General features: G+C 36.9%; 1 protein-coding gene across 1 annotated transcript; it reads left to right on the top strand.

Annotated features, from left to right (window-relative positions):
- Positions 1–12,741: 12,741 nt before the first annotated feature.
- Positions 12,742–15,383, top strand: LOC122401547. The gene is made up of 3 exons (XM_043403748.1): positions 12,742–13,511; positions 13,725–13,936; positions 14,188–15,383. The coding sequence occupies exons 2-3, from the start codon at positions 13,744–13,746 to the stop codon at positions 15,381–15,383; spliced, it is 1,389 nt and encodes a 462-aa protein (XP_043259683.1). The 5' UTR covers positions 12,742–13,511; positions 13,725–13,743.
- The last annotated feature ends 5,438 nt before the right edge of the window (positions 15,384–20,821 follow it).

Below are 20,821 nucleotides of genomic sequence, written 5' to 3'. Positions count from 1 at the left end.
TTTATATGACTATTTTTGTTACGTATGAGAAAAAAATAACGAAAAAGTTAGTATACACGTATATTTTCGTTCGCTTACCTGTGACAATTTCGGAATAATAACCTCGTTTCTTTAGATCCGGCCTCTCCATATCTATGTTTGCACTATACTTTATTTCACAGTTAAAAATAAAACCTTATCCATACAACTTGTGTACATATTAACTGTTTAGGTATAGAGAGACAGAAATTTCTTAATCTTCTTAATATATTCTGCAAAAGTGACATTAACTATTCTCTTTACACAGCATGACACTTCAATCTGAATATCAAATACATTTTTAAATGCGCGCAATTTTCCTGTAGATAACTCTAATCCCATAATGTAAAAATAGTCGTTACTGACTGTTAATCAAGTAGAAAATTCTAAAGCGACGTTTCAAGATATATTACCAACTAACGGTAACGCAGTATTCTTCCTTATTTTATCAATTCTTTCGAGCATTTTTTATTATAGCACAGACCGGGTATATGAGTAGACCCTACACCACAGACGAGGTATATGAATAGACCTTTCACCACAGACGAGGTATATGAATAGACCTTTCACCTAATGTAATTTTACGGCCCGAGTTTCTGGGGTCCCGGGACCCCATTACCATTTTTTTGTCACTCGCAACGTTACCAACAGATTCAGAAATGAATTTTAATCCCTTTCATAGTCAACTCACATGGATTTACGCAAAACTACAGCTGTTTGCCTATCGATACTAATTCAGTGAATAATTTCTCAACTGACCGCCATCCATGAGAAGAGGACGCTGAAATCACCTCCGAATTTTTTGCTCAGTATGGCAATTGTTCGAATTGACATACAAATAGACAAAAATTAACGAGATACACTCTTCCAAAGTGGAACAAAATGTTAAAAAGATCATGCATCAAATTGTAAGGGAATCCTCGTAAGAAGGCTTTAATCTTCGTAATGGTTTTAATGGGTCGATGATCAACAATGACTAGCTTATGGTCACTGGTGGTCAACAGTGAGGTGGACATCAAGGTCAGCGGTCCAGTGAAGATCCAGAAATGGTCAAGAGGTGGGACCAATCGAAATAGTTTCTTTGTAGACGAGACAGTCTTACCTGTTATCTTCAACTTTGGCTCTGACTGGTCTCCCCACCCTTTCATCACCTTAGACATATAAGCAGGTTCACTGCGAAGATTTCTTCAGTCGCGTCGCGAATTCGGGAGTGTACAAATAGCCAAAGGAGAACTGGGGACCGCTGCTAACATCTGCTGGCCGCTGCTGACCACTACTGGCCAGCGCTGACCACAGCTGACCATGGCTGACCAATACTGACCACTACTGACCACTACTGACCACTACTGACCACTACTGACCACTACTGACCAGTTCTGATTCGCGTTCCTGCCACTACTGACCACTACTGACCAGTGCCGGACGGTGATGACCAACGGTAAGAACTGTTTAAAAATTCTCTCCCCTCTTCTATTCTATCGTTTGATGCCAATTTTGCTTCAATGAACTGATTTTGCCTTGTTTATCTAACCGATGTTGCTATAATATGAATATTTTCTTACTTTACAGCTGGCCCTTATGGTAACTACCCTATGTACTGACAACAAGTAGTAAGTCCACTCCACTTATTTATATTTTATTATTTTTATTTGTTTGTTTGATGTGAATTCAACTTTATTTATCTATCTGATTTTATTTGGTTATTATGAATGTTCCTTTTCTCTGTTTCTACTTTTACATTGTTTTGCGAATTTATGTGACTGCTTCGATATGTATAATATTGCAGGATATAATAATATAATATTGTTTTCAATCATACACTATATTTGTTTCTATACAAATTCATGAATTCATATTTTTACGTTCGTGCTCGAATTCTCGTAATATTCTACGGAGGTACTTTGTTCGATTCTTCCATTTCGTTTGATTGTTTGGTGTTGATTCAACTTGGTGTCTCGATCCAAGTTTCTTTCATTATTAGGAGTGTTCGTTTTGATATGAATAACATTGTGTCGATGCATATACCGTATTTGTTTCGATGTCTCTGACTCGTTTTTTCGTTCGTGTTCGTTGTTCGACACTGATTAATATAAGATTTTTATTTTTAATTCTCAGCTTAAATTCTTGTAACATTTTGCTCATATACTCTGTTCAATTCCCTTTAGCTAGGTGATAGATCATTTTAAAGTGTTTATTAAATTTCCTACCATATCTCACTAATATACATATGAGTTTTGATTTCAGTTTAAATTTGGGTTAATCGCAAGGACATCGAGGGAGAACGCCACAACCGCCGAGGGACCTTTAATTGCAAGTTGATTAGTCTTAAGCTTCGTCGCGAGTATTAAAATTAACGTCGAAGCCTTCTTTATTATACGTATCTCCGCGTCCTACCAAGCAATTATTCAATAAGTAGCTTGTCTCTCGCTCGTTCCCTCGTTCCTAGCTTCGGTCACCGCTGTTTCATCGATTGAAACATGTGATCGGCCGTGTAGCTGATCCGAAAGATCTAATCGCCTTCCCTTTGGTAGCTCGATCGAGGGAAAATGGTACTTTGCTGGAAGGTGTGGAGTTTCCGTATTCTGCGGAAACGCATACCTTCCAGCGAAAGTCGACACTGTTTCAGGTACTCTCTCTATGTCAGACAACTTGAGTCGGGTCCTTCGGGCTCCCGGCGGGTTGCATTGGAGCAATGGAGACCTTCGATTCGGAGTCGCAGCCGTCCATTATCCTATAGAGATCTAGTTAGCAAGGGCAGTAGGTTCGATCCTCGGATCTGCTGCACGGTTCAGCGTCGCGTCGCGTCGCTTCGCGTGCCCCTCAAATTAACTTCGACCCTCTTTTTAACCAAATAATTGCTTGGTACAACTAAACCAGAACATCCAAGGAACTTTGTTTCCTTCTATCGTCCGAATTTTAGTTTTAACTTTACCAGACTTGAGCTTCGACGTTAATTTTAAGTCCCTATTGTATGCGTCTCCCAATATTGCCAAGTAATTATTTAACAAGTAGCTTCTCTCGACTCGTTCTCTGGTTCCTAGCTTCGATCACCGCTGTTTCATCGATTGACACATGTGATCGGCCGTCCAGTTTGTCCGAAAGATCTAGTCGCCTACCCATGATAGATCGATTTCTAGAAATAGAAATCAATCTACCAAGGGCAGTGTTGATTCGATCCGAAGATCTGCCGCACGGTTCAGCATCGCGTCGCGTCGCGTATCCCACAAAATAGCTTCACCCCTTTTCAAACGAAATAATTACTTGGTACAACTAAACTAGAAGATCGAAGGAACATTGCTTCCTTCTATCTCTCTAGTTTAGTAATCCAGCTAAGCTTAGCTAAAAGGGAGATCGATGGAACTTTGATTCCATCTATTTCCCTTCGGGTCTCCACTCGCAGCAACCTCCACGTGGTGAGACCTGGGGATTATTATTTAGTATGTAATTAATACAATTATTAATTACATAACAAATAATATGATCTAATGGCTGCGTTCTTCAAAAACCATTCCATTTGTCGTAACAATCGTGAAAGTATTTCATTGTGTATTAATTTCTCACAAAAATTCAAATACACTCGTCAACTACAAATCGATTTAGGATTAGATCACAGACGAGGTATACGAGTAGATTTTTCATCTTATGGACTTTCGCGGCCGAATCTGACTGCCATACCGACCTGAAAATTCGGAGCTGATTTTAGCGGCCTCTTCTCATGGATGGCGGTCAGTTGAGAAACTCACTGAATTAGTGTGATAGGCAACAGCCTAGTTGCGTGTAAATGCATACGAGTTGAAAAGTACGAATTATTCGCGTTTCCTTGACTAGTTAAAGTTGTAAATAATTTGCTAAAATCAGTCTATCCGCGGTTTCTATTTGAGGCATCCCTCGGGTTCGTAATACAAGCTTCGCGAGACATCGGAGCTTCCCCCACCCCGCCGCCTAATTCGCGAGCGTTGCCGAGCACAGAGGACGACCATCATTCATACTTTGAAAATAAACATAGCAAGACGTGTCGAGACGTATCGGCGTTTCGCGACCGAGGTGCGTATTTCTAACCTGTTTATCCTTCCACTATTACTACTCGCGTATCATTACTTACGATCTCTTGCAATATGGTTTCGATTTAATCATTACTTAATTGTAATAATCGTTTGCGTACTTTAATGCATCGTTATTTCGTTTCTGTTACAGTCTCTTATTGGAACTCGAAATTAAGAAATAATAAGACTTGTTGGAACCTGCCAAGACGTGTCGGCGTTTCGCGACCAACGAGGTACATAGGTACGTGTTTCTAACCTTTTAATATTTCTTCATTATTATCAATTATTGTTTAATTATGATTTAATTTGTATTTCATTTCTGTTGCAGTCTCGGATTGAAATTCGACGCCATGGAAAGTTTCATTGGCGCGTAAACGACACCATAACAGATGGCAAACGAGTCGACAAATTTTGGAGGGAATATTGGTAACTTGTAAACAATTATAACAAAAATTAATATCCATATCAGTATTTATATATTTTTATCTGATTATTACGTTATTCGATGCAAGCATGATTATAATTTTATAATCGGCCATTGTTAAGATAAATTATGAAAATCTTTGACATACTTTGATATACATATATCGAAGTATACAGAAATGGCGTCGGTAGATATCGACGATAAATTGGAATAGTTTATATTTAACTGTATTCTGATCGCGATTGAATATTTCCGAGTGTTATTTATTTAATTGATTGTTTATATTTCTTTATGAATTGTTGTAATTGCAATTTGCATATATATTTCGATGCAAGTTTAAGAAAACGTAGAAACCACGTAGTTGGAATATGCTATTAAAGCATAAATAATTAACGAACTTTAATTTTTGCAAATTTCGGAATATTTATAAAAATTATCGCATATTCTCACATTCAATGAAGTAAACATAATCATGCTTACAACTCTAACTATGAAATTTAGTGATATAATATTTATAAATTGAATAATTACTTGTACGTAATTATTTTCGTAGATAATATTTTATCGTTGAAATTCTCATTGATGGAGAATATTTTGCCTTCGTGGCATTGAACTTTTACGTGGCAAATTATGTATTATGCAGTAGTATTAAGTAAAGCAGTATTTCTGTTGACGAACTCTTATAAGAAGATGAAAAAAGAAAACCAGTAGGCTAAGCACAGGTGTGCTTGTTGTGTTTCTTGTCTCCTGTCCCTTTCTTTTCAGCTGTTTTCTTTTCAGGAAATTTGTTGGCCGCGCGCAATGCGGCCGGTAGATTCAGTGATTGTGCGTAATAACAAGTTTGTTTCTCGGGGCAAAGTGACCCCGAGTACGTTATCGTTCACGGTGTTAGGCAAACGCGAAAATAGAAGCAGTGTTTCTTACGCGGTATTAAATTATTTACAGAGCATCGTGGCTCTTTCTGTTTTCTGAATCGCGATAATAGAATCATTTGTTCGCCGATTTCAATCTTCGGTCGCGGTAATCTAATTTAATACTTTCCAATCAAATTAATTATTTTTTTAATTTGAAATTTAAACTCCTCGTTACCGGAATTAGAGTCAGTGCATCACCGAAGAGGACTATTAGCCGATGTTCCACGAGCAAACAATGTAAGTATAAATTTATACTTTGAAATTTTTAATTAAAAATCTCTACATTTTTGACAATAGATTCTAATTGTTTTCTTACAGTTTTCTTACAGTTTCTGAACATGATCCTGGGAACCAGCAGCAGCACCCGGGGGGTATCGGGCGGTGGACCACGAGCGAACAACGTAAGTATAAATTTATACTTTGAAATTTGTTAATTAAAAATCTCTATAATTTTAACAATAGATTATAATTGCTTTCTTATTCTTTATAGCAGGAGCATGCAGGGGGCTTTGATAACTTCCACCGGGCAGCAGCAGCATCATTATGCAGTCATCCCAGAGGCACAAGTTCATCACTCGTGAGTCGCATGCTATTTGTGTTCCTCTGGTCCCCAACCATGTTGTAGGATGAACGATCCGAATCAACACGGGTGACCAGTTGTATACTTAGTATTTTTGACGAGTTAAGTGACCGCGGGTATGAGAAATACCCGTGAGTAGCAACATCAATTGTTATATTTTTTTAGTGCAGGCTAGGGTCTTCTTGCACTCGCGTTTTTTAATGTTACCAATAAATGTTACACAACTTCATATGAATTATATAATGCGAAAGCATTATATCAATCATATGATCCAGTAGAATATCTTACAACATTAACATAATTATTAAATATTCGTTTTATCAATTAATACATCATATGATGTATTTTATGTGCAAGAAGGCGTTTCGCGACTGGTCGATTTTCAACTCAAAGGAACATGCATGTTAATTTTATTTTTTTTTAAATTTACTTTGACGACAGAATCGACCATGGTTAATTGAATATTTTGAATAGTAATTTAACAAATTTATTTCAATTTGCAAAGTAAATTATTTTATCATGAAATCTTTATTAAAGTCTTACATTTTGAACAATTAAATTTCAATCACAAATTTTTCTTGAATAATAATATCTTTCAATATTAACGTACTCTGTTGTTGATATATTACATGTAACGAGTCGAGTCATTTTAATTGAGAATAGATACCGTTTAGTTAATTATTAATAACCAGTTGTTCTAGTCAGGATTTTCAGGATACTTTTCCGTTTTCGTTGTCCAAGTTCATGCACATGCCCAAGTGTTATTTGCACGAGCGAAGGCAACGGGGCACGATGACTTAGTTTGTAACATATACAATAATAATTTATCCGTGCGACTGACAATGCTAGTGTATCGTGCACGATGTACTGTCCACATATGTGTGTTTGTGGTTAGGTTGTGGAAGTGCATCGTATCAAAAGTTCATCACAATTCAGATACAGAATTTTTTGACATTAGATTCATAACAATCACAATAATAATATTAAACTTATAGTTATTATTTACTTGGCAATTGTTCGTATTGCATACACGTCGATAATATTGTAAAATGCATAATGAATTAGCTTTTCAATCTTATATAATCATATATGTATAGAGTATATTTTAATAAAGACTATATCAGATATATTAAAATGTTTTACATAAATAATAAAAGTACGCAATGGGCACTAGCTTTGTCAGTCCACTGCAAAAACTGGTACGTACACAATTAGAGTATGAATGAGGTTGTGTCCGGGTGTCGGAGGAACCCCGGGGAGTCCTCTCTAGTTTAGGTCGCGCCCGGACATTCAGAATGAGAACCGTGGAGTGTTTGTTTGAGAGACTGAGTTTTGCAATTTTTTAAATATAGGGTTAGGTAGGTAGGTAACTTATTCTCTGGTGTGTGTGTTTAAACCTAAGTAGGTAGGGTCAGGGCAGGACTGTCCACATTAGTAATTCGGGTAGGCGCGTTTTCGCGTGGCAGTTCTGTTTCTGTAGTTACGATTTCGAGAGTAGAAATCTTGCTGATTCAAACGGTGCACTTGTGCTGTTTGTTTCGGCTTTATTTTCGACTCCTCGAATCGCGCGACTCTTAAAGTTGCTCTCTCGCGCTCGCGGTCGTGATCAGGTCCCTTTCGAAACGTTCGTTCCGCTCGAGATTCACCACGTATGCTCTTGCAACAATTCGTATATTGTTGGAAGACTACGTATTGCACAAAATCTCGAGCCCGGTCTTTCGTAAGTTTCAGGCATCGGCAGGACCGCCGAAGAAAGAAAAGGCTCTCAATGAGCCGAAGAGGCCCTGACAAACTGTCTCAAGAGTGGGCTGCAACAAATGGCTTTTCATCTTCATCCTCGGATGAGAATGGAAAGTCATTCCTGTTACTACTTTGTCACTTAACTCGTCTGTAGTTGTAGTTAGTTTATTTTTTTGGCTGGCTCACGTATGCATGTACCTGATGGTACATGATTGCACCATACATGCCAGCCATCCCTCCCCATAACTCGCGGTTATGATATACATAGAGTTGCGAATATCCAATAATCGCGTTTGCTTGTAGAGTTGCGAATCACTGTTTTTCGCGTTTCCTTTTCAGGGTAGTGTTGCACCTTGACACGATACGCGATTGGTTTTTTGCAAACTTAGGTACCGAATGTTTGCTTAAAAATAGCGTTGCGAATTATTGATAAACACGATTGCTCGTAGAGTTGCGAAATACTATTTTTCGCGTTTGCTTTTCAGGGTAGTGTTGCGAACAATCACGATTCGCGTTGCTTTTTTACTCTTTTATATATATAATGGATGTCAATCGCGTTTGTAATTTTCATGTTATAAATTAGCGTTGCGATCTTGGTTAATCGTGCGATTTTTTATTTAGCGTTGCGATATTTTCAATGCCCAAATTCTACCCCGATTGTAGTACTAGTAGTAGTTAGTTTATTTTGTGGCCAGTACATGTCTATGTACATGTACCAATAGCCCCTGATTAAAGTTAGAGTTGCGAATAATATAAAATGTTCGCGTTTGCTCGTAGAGTTGCGAACAAATATTTATCGCGTTGATATATCAGTATTGCGAATAAATACGATTCGCGATTGTCTTTACGCAAACCTAGGAACCGGGCGTTTGCTTTAAAAATAGCGTTGCGAATTTTTAGTAAACGCGATTGCGAATTAGAGTTGCGAATTATTATTTTTCGCGTTTGCTTTTCAGGGTAGTGTTGCGAATAATTACCATTCGCGGTTGCTTTTATTCTTATAAATCGCGTTTGTAATTTTTCTATTATAAATTAGCGTTGCGATTGTTGATTTATCGCGTTGTTGCCCCGTAGTGTTGCGATATTTAAAACGTCTAACTTCATCCCCATATGTGCCACTCTATTGTAGTTTGAAGTAGCTTGATGTAGTTAGTTTATTTTGTGCATGTATGTTTCTAGCTACAACCGAAGACGCCAGCACCTGATCCAGCGTTTTTGGGCAACGCGATTTGCATTAGCGTTGCGAAACATAAATGTATTTCCATTAAAGATAGAGTCGCGTATATACAATAATCGCGTTTGCTTGTAGAGTTGCGAATTCCTATTATTCGCGTTTCTTTTTCAGGATAGCGTTGCGAATTCCATACGCGATTGCTTTTTATTGTTATTTAAGAATAGCGTTGCGAACGTACTGATCGGTTTGTTCTTAGCGTTGCGAATTACTATTTTTCGCGTTTACTTTTCAGGGTAGCGTTGCGAATAATCACCATTCGCGGTTGTTTTTATTGTTATAAATCGCGTTTGGAATTTTTATATTATAAACTAGCGTTGCGATCTTGTCGCGTTTTTTATTAATTAGAGTTGCGATCCAATGCCCAAAAGCTGGTCAAAACGCTGCTCACTGTACCACTGCACTCATCGAGAAGCAAGCTGGTATTCTGCAAAGCCTCGAATGGCTCAACGTCATTATTAAAATTAGTGTTGCGCATGATTGAATATGGGTGCATGCGATTTAATTAATAAAGGAACCCTGTATGGTTCATTTTACGAATAACGAGCACCATTCGCGTATAGTTTTTTATTTTATAAATTAGCGTTGCGAAAGAAGAAATGGTTCACTCACGGGTTGTTTGAATTTAACACGAGTGGACGTTTATTCCAATTATGAGTTTATTCTCAAAAGAAATACTGCTTGAAAGTACTGTTGTGAACAGACCAATTGTTTTATTCTTCATAACGTGTTAAAATCTGTAATATATGGGAATGTATTTTCATCACAGATTTGTGATGCATTTAAAAATTCTATATTATGATTAATTTTATTGTAGATTGAATTTATGATTGTTATATAGATATCTATATCACTAATTATTCATTCTTAGAGTTGGTAATTTTTACGGGATATAATAACGTTTGCAATCCAATTGTTATTTATAAATAGCGAATTTTTTATAAATATTCTGTACTCTTTGCATAAATCAAAGTTTGTTCGCGATCATTGTTTTAATCGATGGAAAATAGAATGCTTGCATCAAAAGGGTATGCAAATTGCAATTCGATATTTCATATTGAGAGTTAATTGCCGCGTAGAATCGACATTTTCGTTAGCTATTGCTTTTTCTGTATGAATCTAATTTAGTTTTGAATACAGTAAAATATAATTATTGCAATGTATACGTCTTGAAAAATTGTTTATTTCATAAAGGAAACGAAAAATAAAATCTACGGGTAACAAATGAATAAAATTTTCATTCTATTTCGTATTTATCTTAACACCGAGGCGAATTTTCATTCAATTTCACGTAATATTTTTGTTTTTAAACTTTTTAATATCAATTTTTACTCGTGGAAGCTCAAATATTAATTTCATAATATCACTTTTTCTATGATCGGTTACCATTAGTCTATCTTGACGGTATATAATTATTTTTTTTTATGTTCATTAATACACTTTCATTTCAGCTTTTAATCCTTTGAACAAGTTCTTGTTACAGAATATATAATCATCGAAGAATGGAAGTGGAAATGGTACACGGATTCCATCTTGATCGCTCTTAGAGAAATATTTCATACAATTTTATTTATTGTCTGATTTATGTTTCAGGGAAACATCGTGGAATTAATCAAGACACCAAGAAGAAATGTTTTTTCATATTTATTTGTTTTATATGAGTTATATATTTTATTGGATATGAATTTTTGTTTCAGGAAAACATCGTGGGAGTGACGAAGACACCAAGAAGAAAATATCTTGTTATATTTCTTTGTTTCATGTCGGTTATATTTATTGTATATGAGTGTATGTTTTAGAAAAACATCGTGGGATTGATGAAGACACCAAGAAGAAAATATTTCCTCATATTTCTTCATGTTTGTACAGATTGCGTTAGAATATAAGTACAAATGTATATAGATTATAAGATAAAAAAGCGTTCTCCTGCCGTTTATTAAATATTACCGAAACGTGTGCGTAAATTTAAGTGGGAATGATTAATATTAAGATACATATTAGTATTCTAATATGCAAGGTCCATACGTGCAGTTGCACATTTCTGGTTGGATCTTCAGGATCCTTTCTTCGTTTTGTACGAGTGTCTTGTTAGGCACTGTCATAATGCAAGTATTTATTTAAGAAGGAACAATTAATAATAAAGTACATATTGATACTTTAGTAATCAGGATTCATACGTGCAGTTGCACATTCCAATTTCGTTTCTAGAAAACATGTGATGGATTATTTCACATGTATCAACATTTTGTTAGGTTTTTGATCTCTTCATCAGTCAGAATTCGTGCGTGCAGTTGCACATTTCAATTTCGTTTTTAGAAAACATGTGTATCATCTCACATGTATTGACATTTTGTTAGGTTCTTCGTCTCTTGATTGGGTAGTTCTTTTAAGAACTCTCCTTTTGTAGCTCATTTCTAACTTTTCGATAGCTTCACCCTTAGATAGGTATTCGAATTCCTCGCCAAAGGAAGGGTGGTTGGGGCGAGGCTAGGGTGGGTCTCCAGTCGCAGCAACCTCCACGAGGTGAGACCTGGGGATTATTATTTACTATGTAATTAATATAATTATTAACTACATAGCAAATAATATGAGCTAATGGCTGCGTTCTTCTTATAGTTCCACATACCTACTTCGTCCTGGTGTGCGGTCTGATAACACTGATTTCGAGTCGCAAATACGTTTTTGTCGAGTTAGTTTTTAAATAAATAATATATTACAATTTAAAATAAAAAATAGAGGATTTGCGATGTATTTATCAATGAGATCCTTACGTATTTTAATAATTTTGAAATCTTTAAATAATCTCAATCGATTGGTTATTCCAATGAAATTAATCGATTGATGCTCAATTCTGGACCATACAGCTTTCATTCCGTTAAAAAATAATAAAATTTATGTAATTTTATTTTCTGTCTCACTTCCTCTTGTGTTAATTTCTGAATCTGTTGATAACGTTGCGAGTGACACGAAAATGGTAATGGGGTCCCGGGACCCCAGAAACTCCGGCCGAAAAATTACATTAGGTGAAAGGTCTATTCATATACCTCGTCTGTGCTGATACTCGCTTTCCTTCTCGCTCTTGCATCGTTGACGTCGCTTACATTTCTCGTGTAGGGTCTACTCGTATATCTCGTCTGTGCTCCCATTCTATTCTAAGTCGATAACGTTGTATTCAGTTAATTAATTGCCAAATTTATCCAATATCTCGTCTATGACATTAAGGTTCATCATGCACATTATTTATGTATAGACTTTTCACATCGATGCACCAGTAGAGGACGAGTTTTTCATTTACTAAACTTGCCGACAGCAATGCACTGGCTCAATATGACTCTCTAAGTTACCATTTTTTAACACAGAGTGCGCATAAAAATCATTAATTTATCGTGAGAGGATAGTTCAATTTTTATAATACAAATTTCGTAAGATGTTATGTTAGTCTTACACCATGTCCGTGGCATAATTAAATTGGTGTCCATTAAAGTAACTATCCGTTCGATTATACGCGTTCACCGTGTGCTAATTTCACATGTGGGTCATGACGTGTTGTGCTCAGGAGCAAATATCGCCCGTACAATTAATCCGAGAATTTTTAGGGAACTAAAAAATACAGTTACATGAGTGGAACAATGATAGATCGTGTTTCACAAAGAAGATACAATATTTATTATCATACATAAAATTCTTATCGCCTCTCTAGCCGTTCCACTGGACATGCACGCACTCACAGATACTGTAAATGTGTTAAAGACAGAATGCGGGTAAGTATTATCACGTGACCACAGCAGGGACGTATTAGTAGGCGGCGGTTCCCCGGAATAACTATTTATGCATGTTATTATGCATCTATTCAGCTTCGTAAATGCATGTTAACATTTAAAAGAGTGAATCTATGTACAGAACAAGTAACAAATGTTATACGAATATAACTCGTACATACTATCACAAATTCTCAGTTACATAGATTTAAAGTAAGTGCAACAAGTATTTGCCTTTTCCGATTATTACACGCTATTAATACGCTTCGACCTGACCCAACGTTTGCACACATTAACGTTTCAAGTTAACACGAACAAGAATAACGTCCACAATGTTATACATTGATGAATCACGCTGTACAGTAAAGAAGTGCTATTACTAACATTAATAATAGTCTTTTAACGAAAGCTTTGCCATCGGTCTTCGAAACTACGGTCGCATTATTTCGTATTTCGCCCTGCTTTTCTTCGAACTTGTTGCGATACGCCCCTGGTCGGATCGGCGCGTCGATACAGCGGACCAATGAGGTTATGATCACGTGAATATCATACAAGCAGTTCTGTTTTCGTCCGCTCCATCTTTCAGTAAAACATACAACAGAACCGATGGTATATACGTGCGATAGTAGCGTACTATTTTCTCGGTCGCCGCATTTAAAAGCTTCAGAGCCGAGAGGTCGTCTTTTACTGTAAGTACAGACATTGTTCACTTCAAACGAACGTTTCCAACCAAATACAGGGATTTATTTCTAGCTGGAAAGCAATTGCGTTGCATTATTCGGTAGAAAACTTTCACTAGAAAGGTAAACTAATCACAGCGCATGTGTTGATCAGGAAAAAGCGACAGAATCTTCGAATTTTAGCCGTTATAAAATTTTGTTGCTTCACCCCTTCGGGATCAGACGCGTCTTTTTAATCCTTCTAAAAACAGACGTCGACGACCCCGAGAATGTTCGAAACGATCAACCGGAATAGTTAGTTTTTTATGAGAATAAAATTTAGATTTCGATTTCCAGTTGTCGTAAATGAAACACAATGTCTAGTACGGATACTGCCGATGAAGTAGACACTAATGATTTCACTTTGGGCCCCCCTAATAAAAGAATTAAAAAGACACATTTGTCTGTCGAAGAGAAACAGTTGATTCTAAACATTTATAAAAGTTTAAGTCAAGAGAATCCGATCATGTTAATAACCGATATCGTTTCCAAAGCTGCAAACATTGCAGGTAATTATTCGAAAATATATAATTGCATTCGCTTCAGAGAAAATTCTTACGAGCGAATAAATATATTCGAATAAAAAAGTTAATTAATTCGGACCATTTTTACCGTGAAATCGATCTATTTTCAAATCTTTTCTCAAGTGAACTTAAAATACTAAATTCGATCAAAATTTTAAACATTTGAAAAAATCGATTTCGGTGTAAAGAATGGCCCCGAAAGAGGTAAACCTTTTTCACGGTCGCACTAATTCCAGGGGTGTGCAAATCTACTGTATATAGGGTCCTTCGAGAATACAAACGAACGAGCACGTTATCGATACCGAAAGAAAAGAGAACTCGCGATACGACTATCGATTTAATAGATGATTTAGACAAAAACACGATCAGAAGGAAGGTGCACGAATTTTATATGAAAAACGAAATTCCTACTGCCGAGAAAGTATTGAAAGTTGTAAACGACGACAATGATGTACCTAATGTTAATAGAGCAATTTTGTATAAATTATTGAAGATATTAAATTTTCAATACGCTCGCAGAGGTCGAAGTAGCATGTTGTTCGATAGAGAGGAGATCGTAGTATGGAGGAGGGAATATTTGAAAAAGATAAAATCGTTTAGGAAAGACGGGCGAAAGATTTATTATTTGGATGAAACTTGGATAAATGCCGACCCTACGAAGCGATACGTTGTGAAAGTGGAAACAAATTCCTCCATGCCAGCTTCTTCGTCTGGATTGTATACAGGTATGAGAAATCCCTCTAGCACAGGGAAACGACTTATCGTTTGCCATATTGGCAGCAAAGACGGTTTTCTACCAGGAGCAATGTGGGCTTTTGAATCCACAAAGTCTGGTGATTTCCAGGAAGAAATAAACGCAGTTTCTTTTGAAAATTGGTTTCTAAAGGTTCTGGCAAAATTAGAAAAATATGCCGTGATTGTCATGGACGACGCGCCATATCATTCTAGAAAAGTTGAAAAAATCCCGACCACCGCTACCAAAATAGAAAATATTAAAAGCTGGTTAATATCAAAGAACATTCAATTCGACGAGAATTTGTTGAAAGCAGAGCTGCTCGCGATCGTGAATACACTGAGAAATAAATACGATGCTTACGTCGTAGATGAAATAGCAAGGAGGCACAATAAAATTGTACTTCGACTTCCGCCGTACCATTGCGAATTGAATCCTATCGAATTGATCTGGATGGAAATCAAAACTTACATAGCTTCCTACAATACATCTTCAAAATTTAACGATATTAAAAACTTGCTCGTAGAGGCGGTGGATACAATTAGTCCAAAAAAGTGGAAAAGTTCTGTCCAACACGTCGAAGAAAAAGTCGAAACAATGATGTGGGAACTGGACAATATTATTGAAAATAATACTGAACCGATTATTATTAACATAAACGAAGCTAGCTCGTCGTCTGATTTTTCAGATGAATCTTAGTCCCGTTTTGAGGTTATTTCGTTCATGTATTATTATTTTGTATATTGATTTTGTAAATATATTATTATTTAATTAGGCTACTCGATATTTGTACATATTTTGTCTTATTAATAAATTATGTATAAAGTTGTAATATATTTTATTACCATGTACACGGTTTTGTAACTTTTTATTCGGTGAATAATACCCTATTAACACGTCCCTGTTAAAATTCTGTGGTTCTATTGCTTCCGTTTGTCCGTACTTGTTTTTAAATGAAATTATAAATTATACTTACATGTCATGCATGCAAACTTTATGTAATCATTTGGATTATATCTATGTATGTATCTATCACAGATTTTAAGAGTCTCTATTTATATCATATACATTTTAAATTATTCTATCATTATTTAATCTGGTTAGTGTCAGTTAAATTTTTAGGTTAGTATTTAATACAAAGTTGGTACTTATTTTAATGCTGGTTATTCCAAGTGTTAGTAAAAATCAATTTTAATCTATTTTTTATTATTTTTCCTGAATGGTTAAATACAAGATAGTTTCAATAAAATATGGTTTTGGATTGTTGAGATTATGAAACTCTAGGTTTTCTTGGAAGTCTTGTAGGATTTTTTAAAGAAAGTTGTTACTGTGTGCTTGGCTTTGCAAAACCATGTTTCTTTTGATCCCTACTACATTGTATCTGTATTAACTAAATCATTTCTTTGAATATCATGTAGTGCAAATAATTAATTGATTATTAGTTGAATATTTGTTTGACTAGTAAAGTTATCCATACACATCAGACACGAGGTAGGTCTTTTTGCATCGATGAGCTTCTACTGCAGCTTTAATGATCGCATATTCAGCAATAAATATCGAATGATTTATGTTTATACTAATGTTGTTTATCTTTACACCAGATAACTGGTATCAGTTTCACTGTGTACTTTATGTTATTGTATAATCCGAGATGTCTATGTCTTATTTGAAGCAATTCGCATAGTGTATATTTATTTGTTTTCATAGAAGATACAGAAGTACACAAACCATACTATAAGTAGTACAAAGTATACAGTCTCTATGTAATTAACAATTAACATTAAATAACACTGTTCTAAATTTAAAAAGGTAGTATATTGAAAGGAAATTTTGGGAAAATATTGGTCATGGGAGTATGGTAATTCATTGAAAGAGGGCCTATAGATCGAGGCCCTTTTTCAGGGACGGTAAATACATTAATTTGAGATTATATACGTCGGTTTATTTAATAACTCAAAGCTTATTCGTATAAGAAAAATGAATACACTGCTATACGAAAGATCACACCTCCATCTACGTCTAAGTTTGTCGAGAAATAGTTCGTTGTCTTCGAAGCTAGATGGCATCTCAAGCATGTATCCCAAAAAAAATATTTTCGAATATTATTATTAATATATTAAAACTAAATTACTAGATTAAGAATTTTTTACTTGTTCATGTTACACTTATATACGTATAATTCTTCGATCTATGGTCTCAGTTTGTAAGCTTAAGATCCCTGTTTAATAAATACAATTAAATTATTAGTATTCATATAAAAACAGAGTAATAGCCGTTGCGCGAGGTGTTGCTATCTGCAACTATTCAACGATGTTAAGCAACGTAACGAAATATTTGCACGCGACCAGTTTCAACTGATTACGCGCGTGCATTGTTGTCAAAGTATAAATATTGATTCAGACGAAACGGGAGTTATTTTGGAAGGAATCCGAAAAACGTAAGTGCTAATTTGTCTTTGAAAGGAACTACTCTATATGTAAATCTAGTTTTTGCGCGCGAACAAGTCATTGATTATTATAGCTCTGGATGCTGAGGCTGAGGTACAGTATTCCCTGCAAACATTCGTTCGTTGCTTTCGAAAGGCGGAACGTGACGCGCGTTACCGACGCGAAACGCATTTACCATCTGTCTATCGCGTGGTTCGTGCTCGTGTCGGGAACTGTTTGACAGTGCATACGCGCGGTAGGTACTACCCTCTGCAGTCAGGTAGGAAAACGGGGGGTGTGCGAGTGTGTTCGTTGAAACGTTAGGTGATCAGCTGTGCGGTCTCCGCGGCGGACATTTCCCGTGCGGTGCGGTGTCGGGCGTTCGAAGTTTCTCCGGCGTTCGGACAGAGAAACACGACACGCGAATCGCGGTAACGAGGATCGAAACGAACGGAAGCGTGAACGCGCGCGAGAGTACGCGGTGGCGGCGATAAATCGGTAGTATTTTCGGGTGTAGGGGGGGGAGGGCAAGTGAGGCATGACGGGAACAGGTGACAATAGAGCTTCGCCATGTTAGATTTCACGAGATCGCGAAACGTGCGCCGCTGCTGCTGCTGCTGGTGCTAGTGGAGAGAGAGAGAATTTATTTTGTTTTCTCGACTCTCGTGCTACTTTCCTCGGCGGTGATCCAACTGAAAATCATCCAAGCTGGATAGGTTACCCGAGTATCTCCGCGATACCGTGGACTGGTTTATGGGGTAAGTTTTTTCGTGTGCAAAATTATTCCGCGCGCGTTCCTCCGCGAATTTTCCCCAGAAACAGAATTCGACCACGGAGAGTGTTACAAGAGGGGAGGGGAAAAAACGGTTAACCTCGACGATTCGTCGAACGGCCTAACCTCCCCGTCGAGGTTGACGCTCTCTCGTTCCTTGTCGTACACTTCGTTTCGCTCTCGATGATCGCCTGTCCTTTCCCTTATTCTGAGAGAAAGTAATACCCGGTTGTTTCTGTGTCAATGCGAAAATCGAAACCGCTTCTCTGCGCGCGATGTCATTCGGAAAATTTCGTTCGCCACTGTCACGAAATAACGCGTGTATAAAACATCGTCAACGCAAAGTGTTTCGCAATGTTGAACGTCGCGTTTTCGCTAAAATCAGTGTACAACGCGAATGACAGCCTCGATTACTCGTCGTTGATAAAGTTATAAGGATTCACGTAAATCGTGGATATTGGTATTCCTACGCGAAAGCACGGTTTCGAGCAAGTCTATGCGCGTTTATCGAACACCAAGAAGTTACGTTACCTTGATTTGATTTCTTGTTCCTACCCTTTTATCGTTCGATACGTAAGAGAGGAGCGTATATCGTTTGCCTTAGAGGACTTACGTAAACGCGAATCGCGCGCGTCTTCCGATAAAACCGATAAAGTGAAAAGAACTTTTCTTCTTAATGTGATCGTAGCTCGACCGAACCGCTGTGTACGGTACGTTATTTTTCCATCACGTATTACACTGTCGACATTTTTTAAAATGTGTATACTACCATTATTTAAGATAGAGAGTAGTTAGACCTTACGAACAAGGTGTAGTGTGTTGACGTTGTTCGATTTTAGGTTATTCGTTGTACGTAGAAATAGAAATGGATATCTGTGTGCCGTAGATTCGAAACCGAGAATATGTCACGTTGCTTCTGTTTGTTTTTCCCTGTTTAATCGTACCGTGACACGTGCACGCATTTATTGTGCTCGTCACGTTCGGGAACAGTATCGTATCCCGTACACGTTGATCTTTAAGATCAAGTATGATATGGTAAAAACGTAGTGTGATGTTATTAGTTTTTCGACTGTATCAACAAATGTGAATTTTCATCGATGATTCGAAAGATGCGAGAATATAAGTGCAGGAAATATATATTCCACTTTTAATGCTTTTAACACTTTTCTAGCTGACAGAACAGGAACGCACGCTTACGTTCTTACATCTTTCGTTTCTACATTTACGACGAATACTGTAAAAGTTTTTTCAACGCTTATGAATTAATTAATACGTGTCTGTTCGCATTGCAACGATAAGATTATCACTTATCGTCACCTACATATTACAAACCGCTTTTAAAGAGAGCAATGTTGATAAATTGTAATATACTTCGTTATAATACGACTGGTGCGAAATTCGTCGGTGCCAGTGTCTTGCAGTGACCGTCGATAAAACGATTATTATCGATCACGGGAACGCCGTATTCGAAACAGAGCAAGATATATATTTTTCTTACCCACCGGATGGACTTACGACCATAAAACTGGCAAAAAGGAAAGCGACGTGAATTCGCGCGAAGCGATTTCAACGGCGAGGTCGCTTTAACTCCTTAATGGTTTGCGGTCTATTTTTTTTTTAACCGCGAGCTGCGGTTAAAAACGTATAGTTTATCGCGCCGCAACAATGGAACGGGCGAATACGAAACAAATGGGATGCTTGGAAAGTTAGACAGCGCTGTTCGTTTCGATTAATCGAACTGCTACTTTTACGATATCTACGCGATCCCTAATTTATTTTCCAGAAACAATTTATGACAATTAATGTCAAGCACGGAACATGTACAGGGTGTTCGACCATCTGTGGGAAAAATATTAATGGGAGATTCTAGAGGCCGAAATAAGACGAAAATCAAGAATACCAATTTGTTGATGGTGGCTTCGTTAAAAAGTTATTCACGTTTAAAGTTCCGCCCGTACTGAATTTTTTTCTTGAAAATGCGCAGGATTTCGGGGGTACGTGTATTCACCAAAAATGATTGTAATTGACCCCTGCAACTAAAAATAATTTTTTTAGAACGATTTGAAATTTTTTAATTTTGTCGTAAAATTTCACACCTTCTCGAATTTTTTTCTCGATAGTGAGTAGGATTTTGGGGGTACGTGTATTCACAACAAACGATTATAATTGACCCCCGCAACCGAAAATAATTTTTCCAGAATGATTTGGAATTTTTTAATTTAATTTTTTAATAACTTTTTAACGAAACCTCAATCGAGAAATTGATATTCTTGATTTTCGTCTTATTTTAGCCTCTAAAATCTTCCATTAAAGTTTTTCCCAGGGGCGGCTGAATACCCCATATGTAACTCGTAAGGAAGAAAAACAAGTTCTGGTCGATATTTCTAATCACGTGACGTCGACTGATTCTGGTATCGATTTTAGGAATAACAAGGAGAAACCGATGGAAAAGTATATTTCAATCCGTGTAATGTTTACGCGAAACGATAATGGGGTAAACTGCGTCGAATCAGCAACGATTCAAGGACCCTCGGTCTTTGCGAACGATTCCGACCCTATTGTTCTTGGAATGTCGGCGACATAAAAATAACGGAAAACGAGATCGACGCGGGGAAAAAGTATCTTTTATAGGTCGGTGAGCACGTTCATTTCGCAGCTATGACGTTTTCCCTTTTCGTCTGACCAAATGGGTGACCCCTATCGTCCTCTGATTTATCGCGAGCCAGGAGCCGCGTTATGTAAACAGGGAATCGACGAAATAAAAGCAGTATTCTACTCTCGGTAGCCCTTTATTTTAACGTCGAGTGGCCATAATTCTCTAAGCTCGGTGGCATTTGACGATGACTTCATTTTTAGACGTCAGTGTAGGTAAACTATTTTAGTAAATTTAGCAGGAAATTGGAGAGTTATTAATAATACATTACACGGTAGATTAATGT

The sequence above is a fragment of the Colletes gigas genome, unplaced genomic scaffold (assembly GCF_013123115.1).
Source record: "Colletes gigas isolate AHSC1104 unplaced genomic scaffold, ASM1312311v1 Colletes_gigas_Sc00025, whole genome shotgun sequence".
NCBI lineage: Eukaryota > Metazoa > Arthropoda > Insecta > Hymenoptera > Colletidae > Colletes > Colletes gigas.
This window is presented reverse-complemented; position numbering and strand designations above follow the sequence as displayed.

Bases quoted from the DNA above. Each gene is read 5' to 3' on its own strand.
- LOC122401547 (XM_043403748.1), top strand. From the start codon at position 13,744: ATGTCTAGTACGGATACTGCCGATGAAGTAGACACTAATGATTTCACT. The intron at 13,937-14,187 runs GTAATTATTCGA...CACTAATTCCAG, and splicing joins CAAAGCTGCAAACATTGCAG to GGGTGTGCAAATCTACTGTA.